At 42.9% G+C, this 21,375-nt stretch overlaps 1 protein-coding gene across 4 annotated transcripts in view; it reads left to right on the top strand.

The window, feature by feature from the left end:
* Positions 1-21,375, top strand: part of GRM1 (glutamate metabotropic receptor 1) — a 323,483-nt gene that overhangs the window by 294,380 nt on the left and 7,728 nt on the right. For 2 of the 4 annotated variants that reach the window (XM_059700615.1, XM_059700614.1), the window contains exon 9: positions 18,462-18,546. The exons of the other annotated variants lie outside the window; for them this stretch is intronic. In XM_059700615.1, coding sequence (XP_059556598.1) covers positions 18,462-18,522 — 61 coding nt within the window. In that variant the 3' untranslated portion in view covers positions 18,523-18,546. The remainder of the gene's footprint in view (positions 1-18,461; positions 18,547-21,375) is intronic. 4 annotated transcript variants of the gene reach the window in all.

Raw genomic sequence — 21,375 nt, forward strand, 5'->3', positions numbered from 1 at the left:
ATATGCTAATTCGATTCGACGTCCTTCTAGATGACCTTCCTGATGAAGCTGGGGCTGAGAGGGAAGCCTGGGTCCCGGGTGCCAGAGGGCAGCTGGTGCCAGCAGCCAGGGGAAGGAAGTCCTACTCTTGCAAAAATTTTGTGCATCGGGCCTCGAGTAGAATAGTAAAAGAAAATTAGCTAATATTTAATAAAGTTAACCCCAAAATGTCTGTTATTTGATTTTATTTTAAAGGGGTAAAGAGAAACCTCCTATAGTTGAAGGCAACTTAATACCCTCTATGCAGATTATTTTTAAGATAAATGAGGAGTCTGCTGCTAACAAAATTAAGCCAAGTCCCTAGTGATACTGCTAACCATATTGAAAAACAACTTGCTTAAAAGAAATCAATAACAATAGGAAATACTTTCCTTTCCCTGACTTTCCAGTTATGAAAATATATACTGTTATCTTGCTCCTAGTAAATGTTCTCAAGCACTGTGAGAATTAGTATCACTTTCTACTTAACCAGACTTTGCACTGATTATGTTATTTGGCTTAAGTAGATATGGGATGAGGAGTAAAAAACACATTAACAAAGGAAAAAAATTAAGACCTATATGATCAAAATCAAAAGAAATTATGACAAGAGGGCAGGAGTGGGGTGAGGGAGTAGAGGAATGGCTGTAGTTCTTTCAGCAGCCAGCTCTGTGACCTTAGCCATTGATTATGTTTTCTTGCAGGCATGTCAGGTGATTTTAGTAAGGTTTTCATAATCCAGTCCTTTGTTTAAAAAATATACAGAGGGGTTATTGTTGTACAGACTGCGGACAATTTGCTGGTAAAGATCTATTGTATGGTCCATGACCTCAGAGAACTTCAAGTGCAGTGGAGGACACCAGCAAGAAACCTGAGGATAATCCTGTGACAGGATGAAGTCCTATGTCAGAGGAGGGGGAGAATGTTCTTTTAGGAGACATATAGTAGGGGCCTCTACTATTGACCTTTGAGTCAGAGAAGGCCTCAAAAGTCAATACTAAGTCGAAAAAGAACTATGACCATGGTTCCATTAGCTAAAAGCTACCCCAAGTAGTGGGTTAAAGTGGGGGAAGATACAGAGAGAGTGTTCTAGGCAGAGGCTATGTGGGGAGCGGGGGAAGAGGGAAATGAGGAGGCAAGAGAGACCACAGCATATTAGCAAAATGAAAAAAAAAGGTTTCATAGGGCTGACTATAATTTCCTATAGAAAGTATTTGTTTAGCATCAAATGTTTAAAGCCAAAAGTTATTCTAGAGCTGATCCTAGTATAAAATCAGTTCTTCTCTGATGGTTGGAATGGTTTCAAGGTCTGACACCACTTTTTAAGTCTGGGAAGAGAAGCACTGAAGACTCATTTACTCAGGAAATGATTTTAAAGCACCTACTATGAGGCATTGGGGCAAGTGCAGGAAATAAGTGGTGAACAAATCAGATCTGGCCCAGGCTTTGTGGAAGTTGAAATCTAGCCAGGAGACCAGAAATTGAATGAGTAACCACAAGTGTAGTGAGTTCTTTTAAGGATTAGAAGGATCTTACCAGTCTTAGTGCATGGAAGCTGGAAACATTCCCCCAAAGAAGTTTTATCTCAGCTAAGACTTCTAAAGGAGCAAAGAGGTTAGCTAAGAAAGGAAGCGGGGACTGGGTAGATAAGTCAAGGAATAAAAGTGTAAAGGGCTATAAGCTGGAAAAAGCATTAATGGCTGAAGGAAATGAAATAATTCCAGGATGCCTGGAGGTGAGAAAAAAGGCAAGTGTGATGAGAAGAGACTGGAAGGGTCGGCTGAGATCAGATCACTTGAGACCCGATCACAGGCCTTAGGAGCTTGGATCTGGTCCTCTGAACAATGGAAAGCTGCTAAAGTGACAAAGCAGTGGTGCAGTGCGATCAGTGAGAAGTGTGTGTGTTAGAACTAGCACCCCAAGCTCAGTGTGAGGAGAGCAAGGTGAGAGGCTGGGGCTCTGGGGTGGGAGTGGGGCCGGGGAGAGCTGCCACAGCGTCCTGGTGGAAGATGATAGTGGCCTGACCTAAGGCTTTGCCAGTTGGGGTGAAGACAGTGAACAGAGATAAATGCTTAAAAGGTAAAAATAAAAAAGTAAGGTTGCTTTACAAAACTCTATTTTAAGATCCGCAAACAGTAAGCACAGATATGCTTTCACCTCGGGGTTGTTTGGCTCCAAACCTATGATATTTGAATTATGACCAGAAGTAATGGGTTAACACATCTAAAGCATGATTGACCTACAAGAGGGTGAGACTGATCAGACACAAAAAGAGAAGAGCAGTCACTGAAACAAACAATGGAAATGACCATAGACCTCTCGGGTGTGAAGTTGGGTGAAGGAAATTGTGACCCACGGCATTTTTGAAAATGTAAGTCCAAATGACAAGATGATCCCTAGGACTAAAAGGATGAAGCAAACTATCTTAGTGTCATGCCCTCAAATGTTTAAGTATTGAAACTTGCAACCCTCCACCTCTTCTCTGATTCCCTGGGAACAGGCAACTACTCAATGTTGTCTTCCCCTACCTATGGGTCTACTTATGCATAGTTTAGTATCCTAAATCCTGCACATTATTTCCCATTGCAAATGAAATTGGAATTCTGGTGTATGATGATCTTATTACATGAACTTGTTTAACAGAAGTCTTACTCTGGATGATGTATCATTCTTATTGGGCAAACAAAGCAAGTTCTGCTGCTGGACCTGCCTAGGTGGTGAGTGTTGGGAGCAGTGACTGCCAGGCTGAGAACCAGATTCTGGGTAAGGGAGTCCCTCATAAACTGCACAAAGTCAGAATGAGTTTTTTAGCAAGTCTAATAGTGTTGCCTTTTAATTAGAATATTTAGTTCACTTACATTTGATAAAAATGCTGACAAACTATTTTCTACTTGTCTCTCTGAAATGATTATTTCCATTTAAAAATGTCCCATTCCTCTCCTTTCTTGCCTTCTTTGGATTAATCTAGTATTTTAATATTCAACTTTCCAATCCATTAATGTGTTAGTTTTATATTCTTTTTTTATTCTTTTTATGGTTACCCTAGCGACTACAAGAAGTATTCTCTAACTTTTTATAATCTCAAATAAATTACCATAGCAGTTTTATCACTTTCAAACAAGGCAAGGATCTTAAAACACTTTAACTGCATTTACTTTGTGTCAACTTTTGTGCTTTTGTGTAGTGCATTTTAATTTTGCACATATTTTACATTACTATTATTGTTTTGCATAATCAATACTCATATATTCCCACATATTTTTCCTTATGTTGTATTCCAATTATGGACTGAACTGGCGTGAGTGTGTATTGCAGTTTTACAAAGCTTGTTGTGCTTCCCCTGGTACATCCTGCCCAAGGGTACAGCTACCCAGGGATCCTGAATAAGAACCTGGGTCCCAACTCTTGTGTCTCTCATTCTTTAAAATGTCTTGAACTCCTATTTTGATTCTTCAATGCTATGAGACTTCCAAAAACTTCACTGAGTTTTAGCATCTTTCTGCTTAGCTTTGTACCCTGTGCTTTGTGCAGCGTAAAATTTGCAAAATTTTCTAGAGGAAACCCATCAATTGTTGGTCTCACTTTTCTTGACCTTCCTTTCTCTAGGATCCTGGCTCCTCAATTCCTGGCTGCCTTGGAAGACTTGAACTCAAATTTCTGTGTCTATAGTCCTATGAATGTATCAAGTTTTTCTTGCTTCTTTATCTCTTAGTTAAGACCCTCTGCTTGGATTCTCAGTTCGTTTTCCTGTACCAAGAATGATCAGATCTCCCAAGGGAAAATAGAGCTTAGATATTATCAACTTCTTCAAAGTTCTCTTCTTTCTGATTTATTGTTCCCTTGGATTCTGGTTGCCATGACAGTTTCCTAATATCTTTAAAGAGTTTTTAAAAATATTTTATCTGTTTTTTTCCTAGTTGTTCTCAGAGGAATAATTGCTTTACCCCAACGTGCCATATCTTAGCCAGAAGCAGAAGTCTTCTTATACCAATTTTAATATCTCCCATTCCTCTTTCTCAATAGGCTGTGAAATGAATAAGATTTCTTTGGGGGCTATGGTGACTATTCTACTATTGTGAAAGAAATCCTATATAATAAAAGAGAAACATGCAAATTAACTGTCCCTCTGCTATGCTCAAGCCACGCCCACCAGCCACGCCCACTAGCCAATCAGGAGCGAGTATGCAAATTAACCCAACTAAGATGGCTACGGCCACAGAGCTGGAGCAAGGAGGAGGCTTGGGTTGCCCCCAGCAAAGGAGGAAGCCAAGCTTCCCACATGCCCTGGCTGGCCCTCGGCTCCGCTCAAGGCTACAAAGTTTCAATTACAGAAGATAAATAAATCCCAGATACCTGCTTCCAGCCAGCCGTGACCTCCACTCAGGGAGGGACCTGGGCTCCACTCAAGGCTACAAAGTTTCAATTATAGAAGATAAATAAATCCCATTATAAAAAAAGAAAAAAAGGAGGGGCTGAGAGCTTGGGTCGCTAGGGAGCATGGCCAGCCTGAAAATGGCCATCAGCCCCTCACAGAGGTTGGCCACACGCCCATGGGGTGAGGGTCCCTGCTGGGGGACTTGGCAGGCCTAAAAAGGACCCTCAGCCCCTCACCCAGACTGGCCAGGCACCCCAGTGGTACCCCCATCCTGATCCATGACACTCTTCAGGGCAAACCAGCCGGCCCCCACCCATGCACCAGGCCTCTATCTACACTAATAAAAGAGAAAAATGGTAATTGGCGTACGAGCTACCCTTTTCATTGGCTAATCAGGGCTATATGCAAATTAACTGCCAACTAAGATTGGCAGTTAACTGCCAACAAGATGGTGGTTAATTTGCATATGTAGGCACAATGCAGGGAGGCGAAAGGGAAAGCAGGAAGAAGCCCCCTGCCACTGACAGTGATCGGAAACCCAGGGGGGAGCTAAGAGCTGGGGGGCAGGGCAAAGGCGGCCCCGCGGCCATGATCAGAGAATCAGGCGCCTTTGCCGCCCTGGCCAGTGGTAGCAGGAAGTAGGGGTGGAGCCAGCGATGGGAGCTGGGCACGGTTGAAGCTGGCAGTCCCAGGAGCTAGGGGTCCCTTGCCTGGGCCTAAAGCGGAGCCCACGATCGCGGGGCCGCTGCCTCTGCAGGTCCCCGCTGCCCGGGCCGGACACCAAGGCCAGAGGCGTTAGGCCTGGGCAGGGGCGGAGCCTGCAACCTCGGGGAGCTGGGGGTCCCCTGCCCAGGCCTGACACCTCTGCCAGAGGCCTCAGGCCTGGTCAAGGGGCTGATCCGGTGATTGGTGATCGGAGGGTGATGACAGTCAACTCCTCTGGCCGAGGCCACAGGCCTGGGCGGGGGGCTGTGAGTCCCCTGCCCAGGCCTGATGCCTGGGCCAGAGGCATCAGGCCTGGGTGGGGGGTGGAGCCAGGGATTGGGGGGATATGATGGTCCCCTTGCCCAGGCCTGAAGCCTGGGTCAGAGGCGTCAGGCTTGGGCGGGGGGTGGAGCAAGCGATCAGAGGGAGATGGGGGTCCCCTGCCCAGGCATGATTCCTGGGCCAGAGGCCTCAGGCCTGGGCGGGGGCCAGAGCCAGTGATGGGGGGGAGATGGGGGTCCCCTGTCCAAGCCTAACACCTCTGGCGGAGGCGTCAGGCCTGGGCAAGGGGCCGATCAGGCGATCGGAGGGTGATGGGGGTCTACGCCTCTGGCCGAGGCATCAGGCCTGGGCAAGGGGCAGAGCCAGCAATCGGAGGGGTCTGGGGGTCTCCTGCCCAGGCCTGACGCCTGGGCCAGAGGCATCAGGCCTGGGCTGGGGGCAGAACCAGTGATGTGGGGAAATGAGGGTCCCCTGCGCAGGCCTGATGCCTCTGTCAGAGGCGTCAGGCCTGGGCAAGGGGCCGATCCTGCGATTGGAGGGTGATGGGTGTCAACGCCTGAGGGCTCCCAGTATGTGAGAGGGGGCATGCCCCCCCCACACACCCAGTGCACGAATTTCGTGAACCGGGCCCCTAGTCCTATATAATAAAAGGGTAATGTGCAAATTGACCCTAACAGCAGAATGACTGGGAATGACTGGTCACTATGGCACACACTGACCACCAGGGGGCAGACACTCAATGCAGGAGCTGCCCCCTGGTGGTCAGTGCGCTCCCACAGGGGGAACTCTGCTCAGCCACAAGTCAGGCTGATGGCTGCCAGCACAGCAGTGGTGTCGGGAGCCTCTTCTGCCTCCTTAGCAGCGCTAAGGATGTCCAACTGCAGCTTAGGCCTGCTTCCCACTGGCAAGTGAACATCTCCCAAGGGCTCCCGGGCTGCCAGAGGGATGTCTGACTGCCAGCTTAAGCCCAATCCCCTGAGGAGTGGGCCTAAGCCAGAAGGTGGACATCCCCTGAGGGGTCCCAGACTGCGAGAGGGCACCGGCCGGGCTGAGGGAATACCCTCCACCCCCCCCCCCCGAGTGCACAAATTTTTGTGCACTGGGCCTCTAGTTGTGTGATAATTGCCTATTCAGTTATTTTCTGGTTTGATGGGTGGTGACATGAGCATATTAATGCCTCTGCTTATAGAGAAATGATAGCATAAAATAAACTTTAGTGGACATATATATCTAATATTGATGTCAGTGCTTTAGGCAACAATATCAGAAGTCTCACAAAATTTTAGACTTAAGTTATGTAAGTCCTTTCTGTTATTGTTACAACGTCAATTTTAAGCTTCTTTAAAAAAGTAATCGTTTGTTTTTTTGTGTTTTTTTTTTCTGAAAACATTCACAGGTGAAGATTTTAGCTTTGGGCAAGTGTTTTCATTGTTTTGTTTTTCCCCCCTCTTTTTGTGTGGATAAATCAGAGTAAAATAATAAAAAGACTCACTTTAGCTGTTGGGTACCTAAAGTCTATCTGGAAACATAGCAGGATAGTTTTCCTTTTATGAAACTTGTCTTTTCTCTAATTTTAAATTTCTATTTTCTCATTAGTGAACATGCCTACATGTGAGAATAAACATTTTAAAAATATATGTACAATAAAATAGTTTATTTATGGCATAATGACTAAATTTTTTCTACTATAGAATTCTGAAATAAGAAAGACTTCAGTATTGGTTTAAATAAAATATATCAGTATGGATTTCCAGATTCTATAATTTCTATTTGATATTTCTCGTTAGTAGTTTATCATATTCAATATATATTTTTAGAATTTTTACCTTACCTTTTTTTGAGAAAAAGAGCATATATTCATAGCTCCTATATAATACCTTAGTTTATTGGGGTAAAACTAAAAAGAAAAGAGGGAATTTTACTTCTGAATTATGTGTTATAATAAATTTATTTTTGTATTAGCAGTCACTATTTTTCATATAAAAAGGGATAAATATTCACTATGGGAAAATTTTTAAATATAGGAAAGCACAAAACAGCTAATAAAAATTACCTATAATTCTAACAATCACAAAAAACACCATTAACATTTTTATGTATATCCTAGTTTTTACACATACACATATGCACACAAATAAATACATTACTTTTACTAATTTTTTAAATTTAAATTTTGCTGGAGATTTTATGATAGTTAATTTTTAATGTTAGAATTAATTTAGAAATTAATCTATAATAATAAAAGCATAATATGCAAATTGACTGAATGGCTGAACAGCGGAACAACTGTCTGGATGACTTTCTGGATGAAGCCGGGGCTGCGTGGACAGCTGAGGCAGCCAGGGCTGCCAGGGCCTACTCTTGCACAAATTTCATGCATCGGGCCTCTAGTAACAATATAATAGGTGCTTTTGATATTCCTGCAATTACCACAGTGATGAAGAAGCTCAGAACTACTTCAAGCTTATTTTCATATTAAGAATGTTTCTCCATTTTGTTTTGATTTATTCAATCATTTGTTGACCATTTATCATAAACTAGAGGCCCGGTGCACAAAAATTTGTGCACTCGGGGAGGATGGGGGGTCCCTCAGCCCAGCCTGTGCCCTCTCGCAGTCTGGGACCCCTCAAGGGATGACCACCTGCTGGCTTAGTCCTGCTCCCCGGGGGATTGGGCCTAAGATGGCAATCAGACATCCCTCTGGTAGCCGTCAGCCCTCAGGGGATGTCCACTTGCCAGCAGGGAGCAGGCCTAAACTGCAGTCAGACATCCTTAGCGCTGCTGAGGAGGCAGGATAGGCTCCCACCACCACTGCTGTACTGGTAGCATCAGCCTGGCTTGTGCCTGAGCAGAGCTCCTCCCATGTGAGAGTGCCCTGACCACCAGAGGGCAGCTCCTGCATTGAGTGTCTGCCCTCTGGTGGTCAGTGTGTGTCATAGTGGCCAGTCATTCCCAGTCCTTCTGCTGTTAGGGTCAGTTTTCATATTACTCTTTTACTATATAGGATAGAGGCCTGGTGCACGGGTGGGGGCCGGCTGGTTTGCCCTGAATGGTGTCCCGGATCAGGGTGGGGTTCCCCACTGGGGTGCCTGGCCAGTCTGGGTGAGGGGCTGAGGGCCGTTTTCAGGCTGGTGGGTTACTAAAGCTCCCAACCTCTCCTTTTTTTCTTTTTTCTTTTTTATTCTGGGATTTATTTACCTTCTATGGCTGTCACTGGAACTGAGAGCTGGCTTTAGCTCTGAGGCTCGGCTCCAGCTCTGAGACCTCGGCTGCTGAAAGCAGGTATCTAGGGTTGTTTGGCTTCTATAATTGAAACACTGTTGCAGCTCCTGGCCTGAGGCCCGGCTGGCTGAAAGCAGGTTTTTGGGGTTTGTTTAGCTTCTATAATTGCAACATTGTTTCTTAGAGTGCAGCTCAGAGGCCGGCAGCAGCAGGCGGAGAACCTTGGCTTCCTCCATCACTGGAACAAGCAAGCCTCCTGTTCGCTTCAGCTGCTTGGCTGCCGGCTGCCATCTTGGTTGGCAGTTAATTTGCATATCTCCCTGATTAGCCAATGGGAAGCATGTCAGAGGTACGGTTAATTACCATGTTTGTCTATTATTAGATAGGATAAGTGACCATATGTCCTTGTAAACTCAGGAAAGTCTCAGTTTATGCCTTTTATCATGACATAATTTTTAAGAGCACGCCTTTATTTTTAAAAGTAACCATTTTCATGAAAAATTATATAGTTTCCTTTTATTTCTAAAAATTGAAGCAGGTAAAAGGGAGATAAAGTGACACACAATAGTCAAACTGACATAGATCCTGCCCTCAGAAACCTGTGGCCTACCTACTATAGAAGATAAGAATTAACATCAAATCTATATATATAAAAAGCCAGTGACCAGAACACCATAACGACTGGAATGACTGGTCACTATGACACCCACTGTGGCCAGAGAACTGGCCTGATCATGAGGTGGGGCCAGCCAGCCAACCTCCTGCGGCCCCTCCCCCCAGCCAGCCCCACCCCTGATTAAACTCTCCCACCCCGATTGAGGGCAGGGTGGCCAGCCACCCCATGGCCCTTCTCTCCCCCCCGCGGCTCTTCTCTCTGGCCGGCACTACCCTCAATCAGCTCACCTCACCCTGATTGGCCCACAGCCCCTCCCCCCGGCCAGCCCTGCCCCTGATCACACCCCCCAACCCAATAGTGGGTGGGGCTGGCCGGCCAACCTCCCACCATCTCCTCCTCCCAACAGGCTCAGCCCTCATCCACCCCGATTGGGGCTGGGCCAGCCGGCCCCCACCTGTGTATGAATTTGTCCACTGGGCCTCTAGTATATATGTATATTAGAGCTGAAAAGGATCACAGGAAGGATGCAAAGATATAATATATATTGAAATGTGCTAAGAACTTAATAAACATCTTAGAATTCTGAAGGAAATATGCACTAAACTGTAGAAAGTAAGATTTCTTTAGGTTTAGGAAATATCATGAACAAAGAAGAGAGGTAGGAAAAAAAACTATCATTTTACAACCATCAGTATGGCAAAGATTAAGAAATTAAGAAATCTGGCAAGACTTTTGGTTTTTGGTAGAATCAAACTACATGGTAGTAGAACAGCTCTTGCCAAGAATAAGTGGCAAAGCAATATAAAATACAAAAGCTATCTTTTTATAGTACCAGAAAGCTGCTGAAGTAGGGAAGATTAAGGAAACTAAAACCTCAGAGACGGGAGAACCAAGAAGTGAGCAGAACTGCAGCTGCTTTCCCTGGGGCACCTGTCAATTCCCGGTACTGGCTAGAGGCTGAGTATCCACCCATGCTTGGCTCAAGCAGAGAGTCAGTGGAGGGAGCAGGGAAGGCAGAGAGATCCTGTGTCCACTTGAAGCTGGAGTGGTAAAATGAAAGGCATAAGAGATTTTAACATGTGCCCAGCTTTTCTTTCAAAATATTTGCTGATGTCTGCAATTGGGTAGGTTACAGAGGTTAAAAGATAAGCCAAACACTTCTGACATACAGAATCGATTTTCATAGAGTACTTCAATGCTGAGGAGACACAGATCCACCTGTGGAGAGAACTATAAAATACTCTTAGCAATCAGACAGGCTGGACTGACAAACCCAAAGGCACTCTAACAAGTGGTCAAGGTTCCTTCTCAAGGCATGTGTCTAATTCTAAAGTTGCATGTGGCAGGAGGCCAGAAATCTAAACTGAAAATCCTTGAAAAGTGGGATGAAATCTCCTCAGTCTCTTAATGCTGAGGAGATAGAGACCCACTAGATGAACAGTACTAGTACACAGCCAGGTGCTCTGTTAAAAGTCCTGAAGGATATCATGCTAAGTGAAATAAGTCAGAAAAGGTTAAGAATCATATGATTTCACTCATATGTGGGACAAAAAACTAAAAGCAACAAATAAGGGGAACAAGCAAACAAAAATTCATAGACATAGACAACAGTATGGTGGTTACCAGAAGAAAGGGGGTTAGGGGTTAGTAAAAGGTAAAGGTGGTCAAATATATGGTGATGGAAGATGATTTGACTTTGGGCAGTGGGCACACAATGAAATATGCAGATCATGTGTCATAGAAATGTGCACTTGAAACCTATATAACTTTACTATCAAATGTCACCCCAATAAATTTAATAAAAAGAAAAAAAAGTCCTGAAGGGATATGCCCTACTGTGGACTGATTTCTATCCAAATTGCAAACTAATTTTGACTCAACTCTGTTCCTAATTGGGTTAAGTTGATATGTCTCCCTCTACTTATCAGAGAAAGTGGTGAAACAACTCTGGTTGAGATTAGACCATCTAGAGCCTTCACAGAATCCTATCCTATATAATAAAAGCCAAATATGCTAAGCGCCCGGTCGTCCAGTCAGCCGTTCAACCAATCAAAGCAAAATATGCTAATGATATGCTAGGGCTGCTCAACCGCTCGCTATGACATGCACTGACAACCAGGAGGCAGACAGTCGACCAGTCTCTATGATGTGCACTGACCACCAGGGGGCAGATACTCCAACCCATAGGTTAGCTTGCTGCTGGAGTCCGGCCAATTGGGACTAAGCGAGACAGGCCGAACACACCCTGGAGCCGTCCCACGGTCCCTCCCCAGCTGGCCAACCTCCTGCGTCCCTCCCCAGCCCCAATAGTGCATCAGTGGGGTCCCTTGGCCTGGCCTGTGCCCTCTTGTAATCCTGGACCCCTAGGGGGATATCAGAGAGCTGGTTTCGGCCCTATGGTGGAACAATCAGTTGCTATGATGTGCACTGACCACCAGGGGGTAGATGCTCAATGCAGGAGCTGCCCCCTGGTGGTCAGTGCTCTTCCACAGGGGGAGCGCCGCTCAGCCAGAAGCCAGGCTCATGGCTGGTGAGTGCAGTGGCAGTGGCAGGAGCCTCTCCTGCCTCTGAGCAGTGCTAAGGATGTCCGACTGACAGCTTAGGCCCGCTCTGTGGGGAACAGGCCTAAGCCATCAGTCGGACATCCCCCAAGGGCTTCTGCACTGTGAGAGTGTGCAGGCTGGGCTGAGGGACCTGCCCCCCCCCCCAGTGCACAAATTTCACGCACTGGGCCTCTAGTTTTAAATATACATCTATAAAGTGGTCAGCAAACTCATTAGTCAACAGAGTCAAATATCAACAGTACAATGATTGAAATTTCTTTGGAGAGCCAAATTTTTTAAACTTAAACTATATAGGTAGGTACATTATTATTAACTTAATTATGGTACTCCTAAGGCTTAGGAAGAGCCACACTCAAGTGGCCAAAGAGCTGCATGTGGCTCGCAAGCCGTAGTTTGCCAACCACGGATATACAATGTCTTATCTGATATAAACTATGTTTAGGCATTCAAGAGTTAGTACCATATAATCAAAAATCCAACAGAAACAATTGACAATAGAAGCAGATACACAGGTGACATATTGATCAATGTTGAGGAAGAATATTAGAAAACCAAATCATTATTCTGAACATGGGTGAATAACGGGGGGAAAGCATCCATTTGGCTTGGATTTTCTTTTGAATTCTACCTCATAGGATTCAAATAACCAAGAGAAAGTTCTTTAGTAAAAAAATCTAGTTATAGAAGGGATAATAGAATTATAATGTCACCATTTTATACTTTTGTAATAAAGTAATTGATCCACATAATGATTATCAGTGGGTGCTAAAACCATCAGATGAAAGACTGATGGGGAGTTTTATAATGTATGCATCAGGCTGACAGCACCTGAACCCACTGATCGATTTTAATGGGGTTAGTAGACAATCCAATTTATGTGCTTCCCAGTCTTGTAAAATAGGAAATAAACACCACCTCATATAAATTATTCTCTCCATATAATCAATCTTGAATCTCACCAAGCCTTAATATATAATTTTCAATTTATAGGAAATAATATGGGACAGAAATACATGTTAAATGACACCACAGGAACTTAAGTAAAATCCATAAACTGAGGAATAATCAATGTTTCTTCAGAAAATAAATAGCAAGCAAAAAGGAGAAGGACATATCTATATATTTAAAAAGACTCAAGAGACTCAATGAAGACAATGCACAGATCTTATTTGAATGCCGATTTTAAAATCAAAAGTAAAAAGAATATATGAGACAATCAGGGAAATTCCAATACTCACTGGATATTTGATTATATTAAGTAATTACTATTAATGTGTTTAGGTGTGATAGCATTATCATTTTTTCTTTTATTATAAAAATGTATGTAGCCATATACTGAATTATTTATGGATAAAAGGATATAATGTTTTAGATTTGTTCTAAAATAAGTAAGTGAGCTATAAATGAACAAGATTCACATATACATTGGTTAGTATTGAAGCTGGATAATAAGGATATAGGTATTCAGTTTAACATTTTCTCTATGTTTATATATTTTGGAAAATTTTCCATAATAAAAAGTCAAATTTAAAGATGCTTGAAAAACAGAATTTGAAAGAATAATATGAACTCTCACCTATTAGTGTAAATTGTGAAAGAACTTTGCAAAAACAATTTGTTAATATTTAAGAAAAATGTGCATGTACAACAATCTACAAATTTTGAATCTGGGTCCATACCATAGAAAAAATCTCCCATATGTGTGCAAGGAGACGGCCAAGAATGTGTACTGTAGCATTGCTTAAAATAGAAAAATGTAGGAAACAACCTAAGTGACCATCGATAGGAGAATTATTTTATTATAGTGTGATAATTATTCAATTTAGCTTTAGTAAAAAAAAATTGCTGGATGGAAATATAGTGTGATGCTATGTATATAAAGTCCAGTAATATGCTGAACACTACCACACATTATTTATTCACACTTATGCATATGCATGTTGTAAAAACATTAAGTATGCCAATAAATAATACATAGTAAAGTATATCTTAAAAATGAGAAAATAAGTTTTCATGATAATGTACAGAGAACTTGAAATATATTCTTAATGTTTTAAAAAGGTAAAATGTCAATGTTGTGATGTTAATTAATTGAATTTTACTAAATCATTCTCCATAGTCTCTTATTAGCTTAGAAACCTTTATAAGTAAGAATTTTAAAAATAGAGCAATATTTTACCCCTATATGGAGAAACTGCACTATGTGTGTTTACAAAGAGCCTTAATGGACTATGTTAGATGTGCATCTGTTAAAAGGCAGAGTGGAAGACATTAGCATTTAGAGAGGACCTACACACAGTCAGAGCGCCATTCTCCACTCTGACGAACGGATGGTGAGAAATAAATATGTAAATTCAGATAACAGGAAAAATACATTTGGCTTTTAAAAACAATCAGTTACAGATTATCCTATTTATCTGTAAAAAAAAGTAACAGCAGTCTGCTAAAATGGTCTTGAGTGGTTGCTGTCATTCTTTATGATTACTTTGGACAGCTGCCACATTATTATTTCCATGGTGAGCTGACCATCTGGAATTGTATAGACTATTTTTTCTGTGCTAAAAGTAGATTCACCTCCAAACCTATCTTAGGCTGGCAACTTCAGACACAGGCAGCCTGACTCTGTGTACCTGGCCTTTACCTGCTCCTGACACATCCATTCAATGTCACTAACGTTGCCTGCAAAAATGAATAAATAAAAATAAATAAATCCAGAGAGCAAACAGAATTCAGCTTATTTTCTGCTAGATGTTAAATAAGGAAAGTAGCTAAAATCCACGAGTCAAGTGTAGTTTGAGCTACTGTGAATGAGTCTCGTCTAAATACACACTGAGATTTAAAACCTCTGGGTCTTTTGTCTCTGCTTTTGTTTCTCCACCCTTCAGAGGAAAGGTATCAATAGTAATGGCTTAAGCTGGGATAGCACTTTGCTATTTGGAAGCTTTTACATGTACTATTTCAGCAATCCTTCTTCAGGGAGGATAAAACTGGGTCTGGAAGGGGAAAATACACAGTTGGAATGTGCTTGGTCTCCTGAGTCCTATCCAGTGATGTTACTGCTGTGCTGTAATGAGTTAAGCTTGTTCATAACATCTCAAGTTCATGTAAAGAATAATTCCTAGCATAGCAACTGATGTATGTGCAACCTGCTCTCAAGAAAAGAATGCATTTAACATTTAAACAAAGTACACCCAAGGAGTGTACTTTAAAAAATATATATTATTTAGACCATGGGAAAAGCTATGCACAATCCATGAGTTTATGACAAGCAGTAACTCTTTACTTAAAAAGGAACAAGAAAGAAAGAAAAAAGCAAGCTTTGTAATTTCCAAAGAAATTGAAGAGGAATCTTTCTAACTAAAATTCTGGGGTCTCTTTAAATCCACAATTGCTGCCAAAAGATTCAAGCACAGATTTGGGACTTATAATTGACAAGCCCCCATATGCTCCATTTTCCCTCCAAGCTTTTACTCTGGCTCTGGAATCTGTGGTTGGTTAAATATGTGGTTTTACAGTTGCTAAAAATACTCTGAAGTCGAACTCCTTCTCCCAGTTTTTATGCAGTTGGCCACTCTGGCATCAGATTTTGCAAGGCTTAGCCTATGCCCTTTTGTAAACCACTCCTTTCATAAAAGCGGTGTCTGCATGTACAGGTCATTTACACTTCAACACAAAGTGAAGGTCGGGGACTAAAGAAATGACACCATGAAGGAGATGCTGTAGTTTTTCAACCGTTTCAATCCACAGATGATGAAGGTGGCTTTGGGGCTGCTGAGAGTTGCTCTGTGAAGTTTGGTTGTCAGTACAGCTGAAACTCCCTGAGGACCCACAGAACCATTCACTCGCTGCAGGAGTGACTCCAAGTCAGCCCAGAGGCCACAGAACTCCCTGCCCCAGCGCTTGGGAGACACAGCAGTGTCTGCCCACACTCTGCCTGCCCGAAAGGTTTCTGCGTTGTTTTCATCATCATACATCCCAGCACACAGGACTAGCTACATCGTTTGGGCAGACCAGTGCAAAATGAAAACCGGTTGGGGGGGGGGGGAGGGGGGCAGTTCAAAATGCAGAGGGAAAGGCATTAAAAGGACTGAAATATGAAACTCTTTCCTTCCTTCTGTGGTCTCCCTTGCTACCTGCCAGGGACTTGGGACTTGTAAAGTTATGCTTCCACTTGTGTGTGCATAAGGGGGGGGGGGGCGGGAGGGAGGGCATTGGCAGGGTAAGTGCAGGCCCTTCTGTGAGCTGCAGCCTCCACTGTGTAAGTCTGCACATGCACAGTTCTCAGGTTTCCACGTTCCCATCCAGCCAATCACTGAGCAGATGCCACTGAGAACTTGAACCAGGGAGCTCCCCTTCCCATGAGCTTCTTGCTTCAGCCAGTAGTAGACAGGTGAGTCCCAAGGGTATTGCAACAACAGTTCAGGGACCTGTAAGGCACTGGCATTGAGGATGGGCAAGAGTCACAGTGGCCCTGCCAGTCAAGGAAGGAGAGGGTCCTGGCCATTGGCTGCCTCCGGATACTAAAGGACATGTGCACAGGACCCTGATCTTCTCTGCTGGTACCCAGAGAACCCTCACAGCATGAAGGGTGGCCGTGATCCCAGGGCAGAGGAAGGAAATGGGAGACTAGGCTGACTCAAGTCCCAGGGGGCAGGAGAGCAAGAAACTAAAGATCTGTTTAGGGAGTTCAGGGAGGCAGGACTGTGTTTGAGCTGAGGCTCCAAGTCCCAAGTGCATGCCCCATTTTCCTCTCCAACATCACAAAACACAAATCATGAGATAAAATTATTATGAATTTCAAAAAGATGACTATGGAGCTCTAAACCCCAAGTACAGGGCTCTTCTGATGAGGGACCTGGTGTCTGCATTAGTCACAGAGCCATGAAGCCAGCCCTGCCAGGGTCTTGGCTCCCCAGACCATTGGACCAGACAACATGTAAACATCATCTATGGGTAAAATTAGAGGATTCAAGGGGATGCAGGCAGGTTAGCAAGGCAAAGTCAAAGGTCTTGCATATATTTTCTGCCTCTGTCATGAAAAATTGAATTGTAATATTATCTTGCAGGTTAAATGATCTTTCTTACTGGTAATTTCCTTTGCACACTCATACATCATACTTTTATTACTTTATGTCCTCTACTTGCTATTGTTCTCATTGTTTTTATGACCATTGTAATTTCAGATGGGCATATTAAAGATCAGAAGTATATTGTTTTCACAAGTTCAAAAGCAATCATTATCTCTTTGTCTACCTATATTAAATAAATGGATTACTGCAGGAGTAATGAGGTTACACCAAGGTATCTCAAGTTCTTATCTCTAGATGAGGGGTTTCAAATTGTTCTGGGTGGACATTTTCAAATGGTTTATTGAATGGCCCAAACTGGAAATACACACATTGATAAATTCTAGTATTTTCTCTCTTAACATCAACTGTCCTATGGAGAATATTTTTCCCTACCTTCTACATTCAGATCAGTTTCCTTGCTTTAAGGTATTCAAAAGCTATTCTTGTGTATTCTTGTTTCAAATTTCAAACTGACACCTCTCCTTCCCAGCATGTCAGGCCATAACCTGAAAAACTTGGAATGGGAAGGGGCATGGTAAGTTCCTCCTTGCTCTTCCGAGTTCCCCCTCCTCTGTCTTTGATGGGAAAGAGGAGAGATGATCAAGGTCTTTGGCTAGCCTGGAGCTGTTGTGATCCTCTTCTGATTAACACTGGATCATTGTCAATAAGATCTTAGGGTAGGTGGTCCAATGCTAATTCATAGAGAACATTTGTGGCTTTTTAGAGCCCTAGAGGGGACTTCATCACTGCAGAGTTCCCTAATATGAGAGATTCTCCCCAGTTCAACCAACCTCATCCATACCACCACAGTACCTGCTGATGGTTCATCTTGAACATATTGTTCCTGAAATTCTTCTCTGTAACTGGCAGCCCTCTTACATGGAGTAACAAGAAGATGGCTTGATCCCACCACATTCTGAAGTGCTACATAGTTCATGGGAAACCTACTTATTCTCCAACAAATAATGGAAAAGTGGACTGCCCATGACTTCTCCTTTATGCTTGTCTTGTCCAGTCAGTGCTCCTCTCACCTGCCTGATCTACCCTATATGCTCTATAAGGAGGCATCCAACCAAGGAGTGAGGTGGCATCCTCCCCTGTGACAGGTGCCTTCAACCTCTTGCCGCTCTCCTCTTCCCCACCATTAGACCAGGAGGTACATGTGCCTTTATATACAGTGACAACAATGCTTTTATAATAACATGATATGGAGAAAAATTAACAGCTGTGGTGTAAGATATAAAACCATGAACCACCATTGGGAATAAAGGGAGGAGGCAAGAGGGGAGGGAAAAAGCTAATTTGGGACAGACACAAACACAACAGAATAATGTCTGCCACTTGGAAAGACGTAGTCAAAGAATGCACTCCACTGATGTGGCTTTCAGAAATGAGCCTGGCTGTAAGAAACACCCATATGTAAGGAAGTTACAGGACACGGAGATGGAGAAACAGCCATATGTAAGGAAGTTACAGGACACGGAGGTGGAGATGACATGGAGAAAGGCTCAGGAGCCAGGCCAGGCCCTGCCCCAGCCCCAGGCACCACCTTATCTGTACACATGCATAACCACTCACTCACTGGGTGTCTTTTTCTTTTCAATCTTCAGGAAGAGGCAGCCAGAATTCTCGCCCACCAGCCAGTGTCCGTCGGCACATGTGCAGCTTTGAAAACCCCCACACTGCAGTGAATGTGTAAGAGAAGCTGCATGGAAAATAGAGTGGTTTGCCCTTGCTTTCTCTCTCCTGGGTTTTTCCACTTTCTAACATGGAAACAGATGTGGTGCATGCCATCCAGAATGAGGAACCATTTACGTGCCATGGTTTGCACGACTGCCTTAATTTGATTGTCCATCTTTCTTAAAAGGACACTGTCAAGTTGTTAGTCGTTTCGCTTTTTTATGTTTCGATGCAAGATGCAACACTTTTTCTGATTATGGAGATTCGCTTTTGTTTGTGACTCCCACTCACAAGCTTGAAAGTGAATTTTCCCCCTTCACAAAGTTGTCAGCTTCTCCTTGGCAAACAGAGCTTTTTCCTTTTCTTTTCTTTTTCTGCCTTTTAGCTGTTGCACAGATGTTTGAAATTGATCCTGTCTGCATTAAAGTAAAGCCATACTTGAACTTCTGGAAGAGTTCCACAATGTCAGTTTCAGGGGTGGGCGCTCACAGGAGCCTCTGTTGGGGGCCTCCCTCGCCTTGGGGAGCACAAAACAAAAGTTTTGTGAGCCCCACAAAAAGTAAGTTTTATAAAAAGCAGAGTAGTTGTTTTCCCAGGATTCTGAGTGCTTTTATCAGATTTCCCTATCTGATAAAAACGATGCATGTTTGGTCCAATTTTTGACCTTTAGATCTTGACAGTGTCTCTTTAAGTTAACAAAAGAACATAGACCATGTTCAATTCATTGTGCACGGAGTCTGTGGTCATTTTCAGCTGTTCCTTTACAGCCCTCCAAACTCCTGGGAGAGTCAAAGGTACACATTCCTGCAGCAGGAGGGAACCCACTGATGAGGTGTCTGTGGCTTCATTGCTCTTCAGATGAGAAGGGCCTAATCTGCTCAAATGTTTGCTACTGAACGTGGCCTTGGAGGCTGGTGAATGGGGCCCTAGCATCTCTTCTCTTGACTCAGTGGAGTGCATTGGGAAGTCTGTGTTCTGCAAGAACCTTAAAAAGCCCAAATAGAAACCAAATTATATTGACTCTTAGAGGGAAAAATACAGTAGTGATGTCAATATGTTTCACGTGGCGGTTTGAAGGCTCCTGTATTTATAGATCAAAGCCACTCTAGTCTGCTTGGATGCATTTTTAAAAAATTCTCCCCAGTCAAAATCCGTTGAGTGTTTCTTGTGCCAGACATTGAGTCTGACCAAGGACATAGCAAGGAAGTCCTCATTATGACAGCTGCTGGCTGCCTGTCAAAATGTATTGATGGGGAGAGTAAATGTACTTGTCTTGTCATGACAGCAGAGCCAGAGAAAGAAGAGAGTCTCCTAACATTTCATGACATAAAGGTGAGTGCCTAAAAACAAAGGCTGAGAGTGGCTACAGCCTTGGAAGGTGAATGTAGCAATCAGCAAAGCTAACAAGTTGGTTAAGAACTTTCAAATCAGGATCTATTGAAGCTTTCTTTCTGGAGACTATACAGGATAAAGAAGATATTGGTAGCTTTGAAGCTACCAACAGACTAAGACTGGCTAACTTTAGCCTTGGGTGTTCCTAAAAAGAAAAGGGAAAATACACACTCTCTGTGACCTTCAGTTCTCCTAGCTTTTGTAAATAAGAAAGGTGAAGGGACTAGTGATGGAAATAAAGGTGACTACTGGTGACTACCATTATGGTCTACCGAGATCTGTTTGTGTCTGAGGAATAATCTCAGCTGAGCAATGTAACTGCCCTATGTTTCCAGGGTAAACTGTGAGGGCTCCAGGTAGAGCTGAAGAGCATCAAATGAGTTGCTGTTTAAATTATAGGTTTGGTACCATAGACCATAGAAGCAATGATAATGCTTGACCTGACATTTCTTCATAGGGAGCATAATCTAGGTTCATCTCTACTTTCCGGAGGAATATAATTACACCTGGCATATGGCTGCTAAAACAATGCTTCTATACAATATGATATTTTAAATAAGTTTTGGCATGAGAATTCCTTCAATCAGCCAGTAGTCATGTTTAATATGTGCTTAGGAAAAGTTTAGTAACCATCAGAATTCAGCTCTTTAGCTTCAAATTAAGTTGTCAATTTTATTAAGACAGTAGACTCCATTTCCAAAGTTTATGGGGCCTTCCTTACTTTATTGACCTTGTTGAGGTAATTTCTTTATTAATTCATTGAAGAAAGCTCATGCTTAATAAAGGCAAACTGATTTCCTTGGTGCTGTTTTTTGTTTTGTTTTTTTTTTGTTTTGTTTTTTTTTTTGTTTTCTTTTTTAATCCAGTATCATATAGCTTTAGGATATAGAGTGTGATTGATCCAAAGATTCTTAAAGGACTGTTTGTTTAAACTTATTGGGGTGACATTGGTCAACATGAACACATAGGTTTCAGGTGTGGGTTTCTGTATTACAAGATCTGTATGTTGTACCATGTGCCCACCACTCAAAGTCAAATATTGTTGAGGGGACCATATATTTAGACTTTGTAATATGGTAAATTTCAGCTAGCCAAATAGTTCTCTGGCTTGCTTATGATGAGGTGAGACTCAAGAAGAGAAGGATAAATTTCACAATGCTGTTTAAAATTTAATATCAGCAGAAATTCCAGGTTCTCGTGTAATCAAAGAGCATTTGTCTTGAATAACACAGTCACAGATTCTCTACTTTACAACTAGTGGTGAGTCAAAAGGTGAGAGATTTTAATTACATTCAGATGGGCTCCCCGAGAATGCATACTGACTATGCAGGCTTTTCTGGAAAGTCTTCAAGAAGTGGAACTGGATTCCATGGGAGTTGTTTGTATCAAAGACTAGCTTGAGGTTGCCTGGGAAAACAGTTGTCTGATTCAAGTGACTTAAATAGTTTCTGT

This window comes from Myotis daubentonii, chromosome 6, assembly GCF_963259705.1.
Source record: "Myotis daubentonii chromosome 6, mMyoDau2.1, whole genome shotgun sequence".
Taxonomy (NCBI): domain Eukaryota; kingdom Metazoa; phylum Chordata; class Mammalia; order Chiroptera; family Vespertilionidae; genus Myotis; species Myotis daubentonii.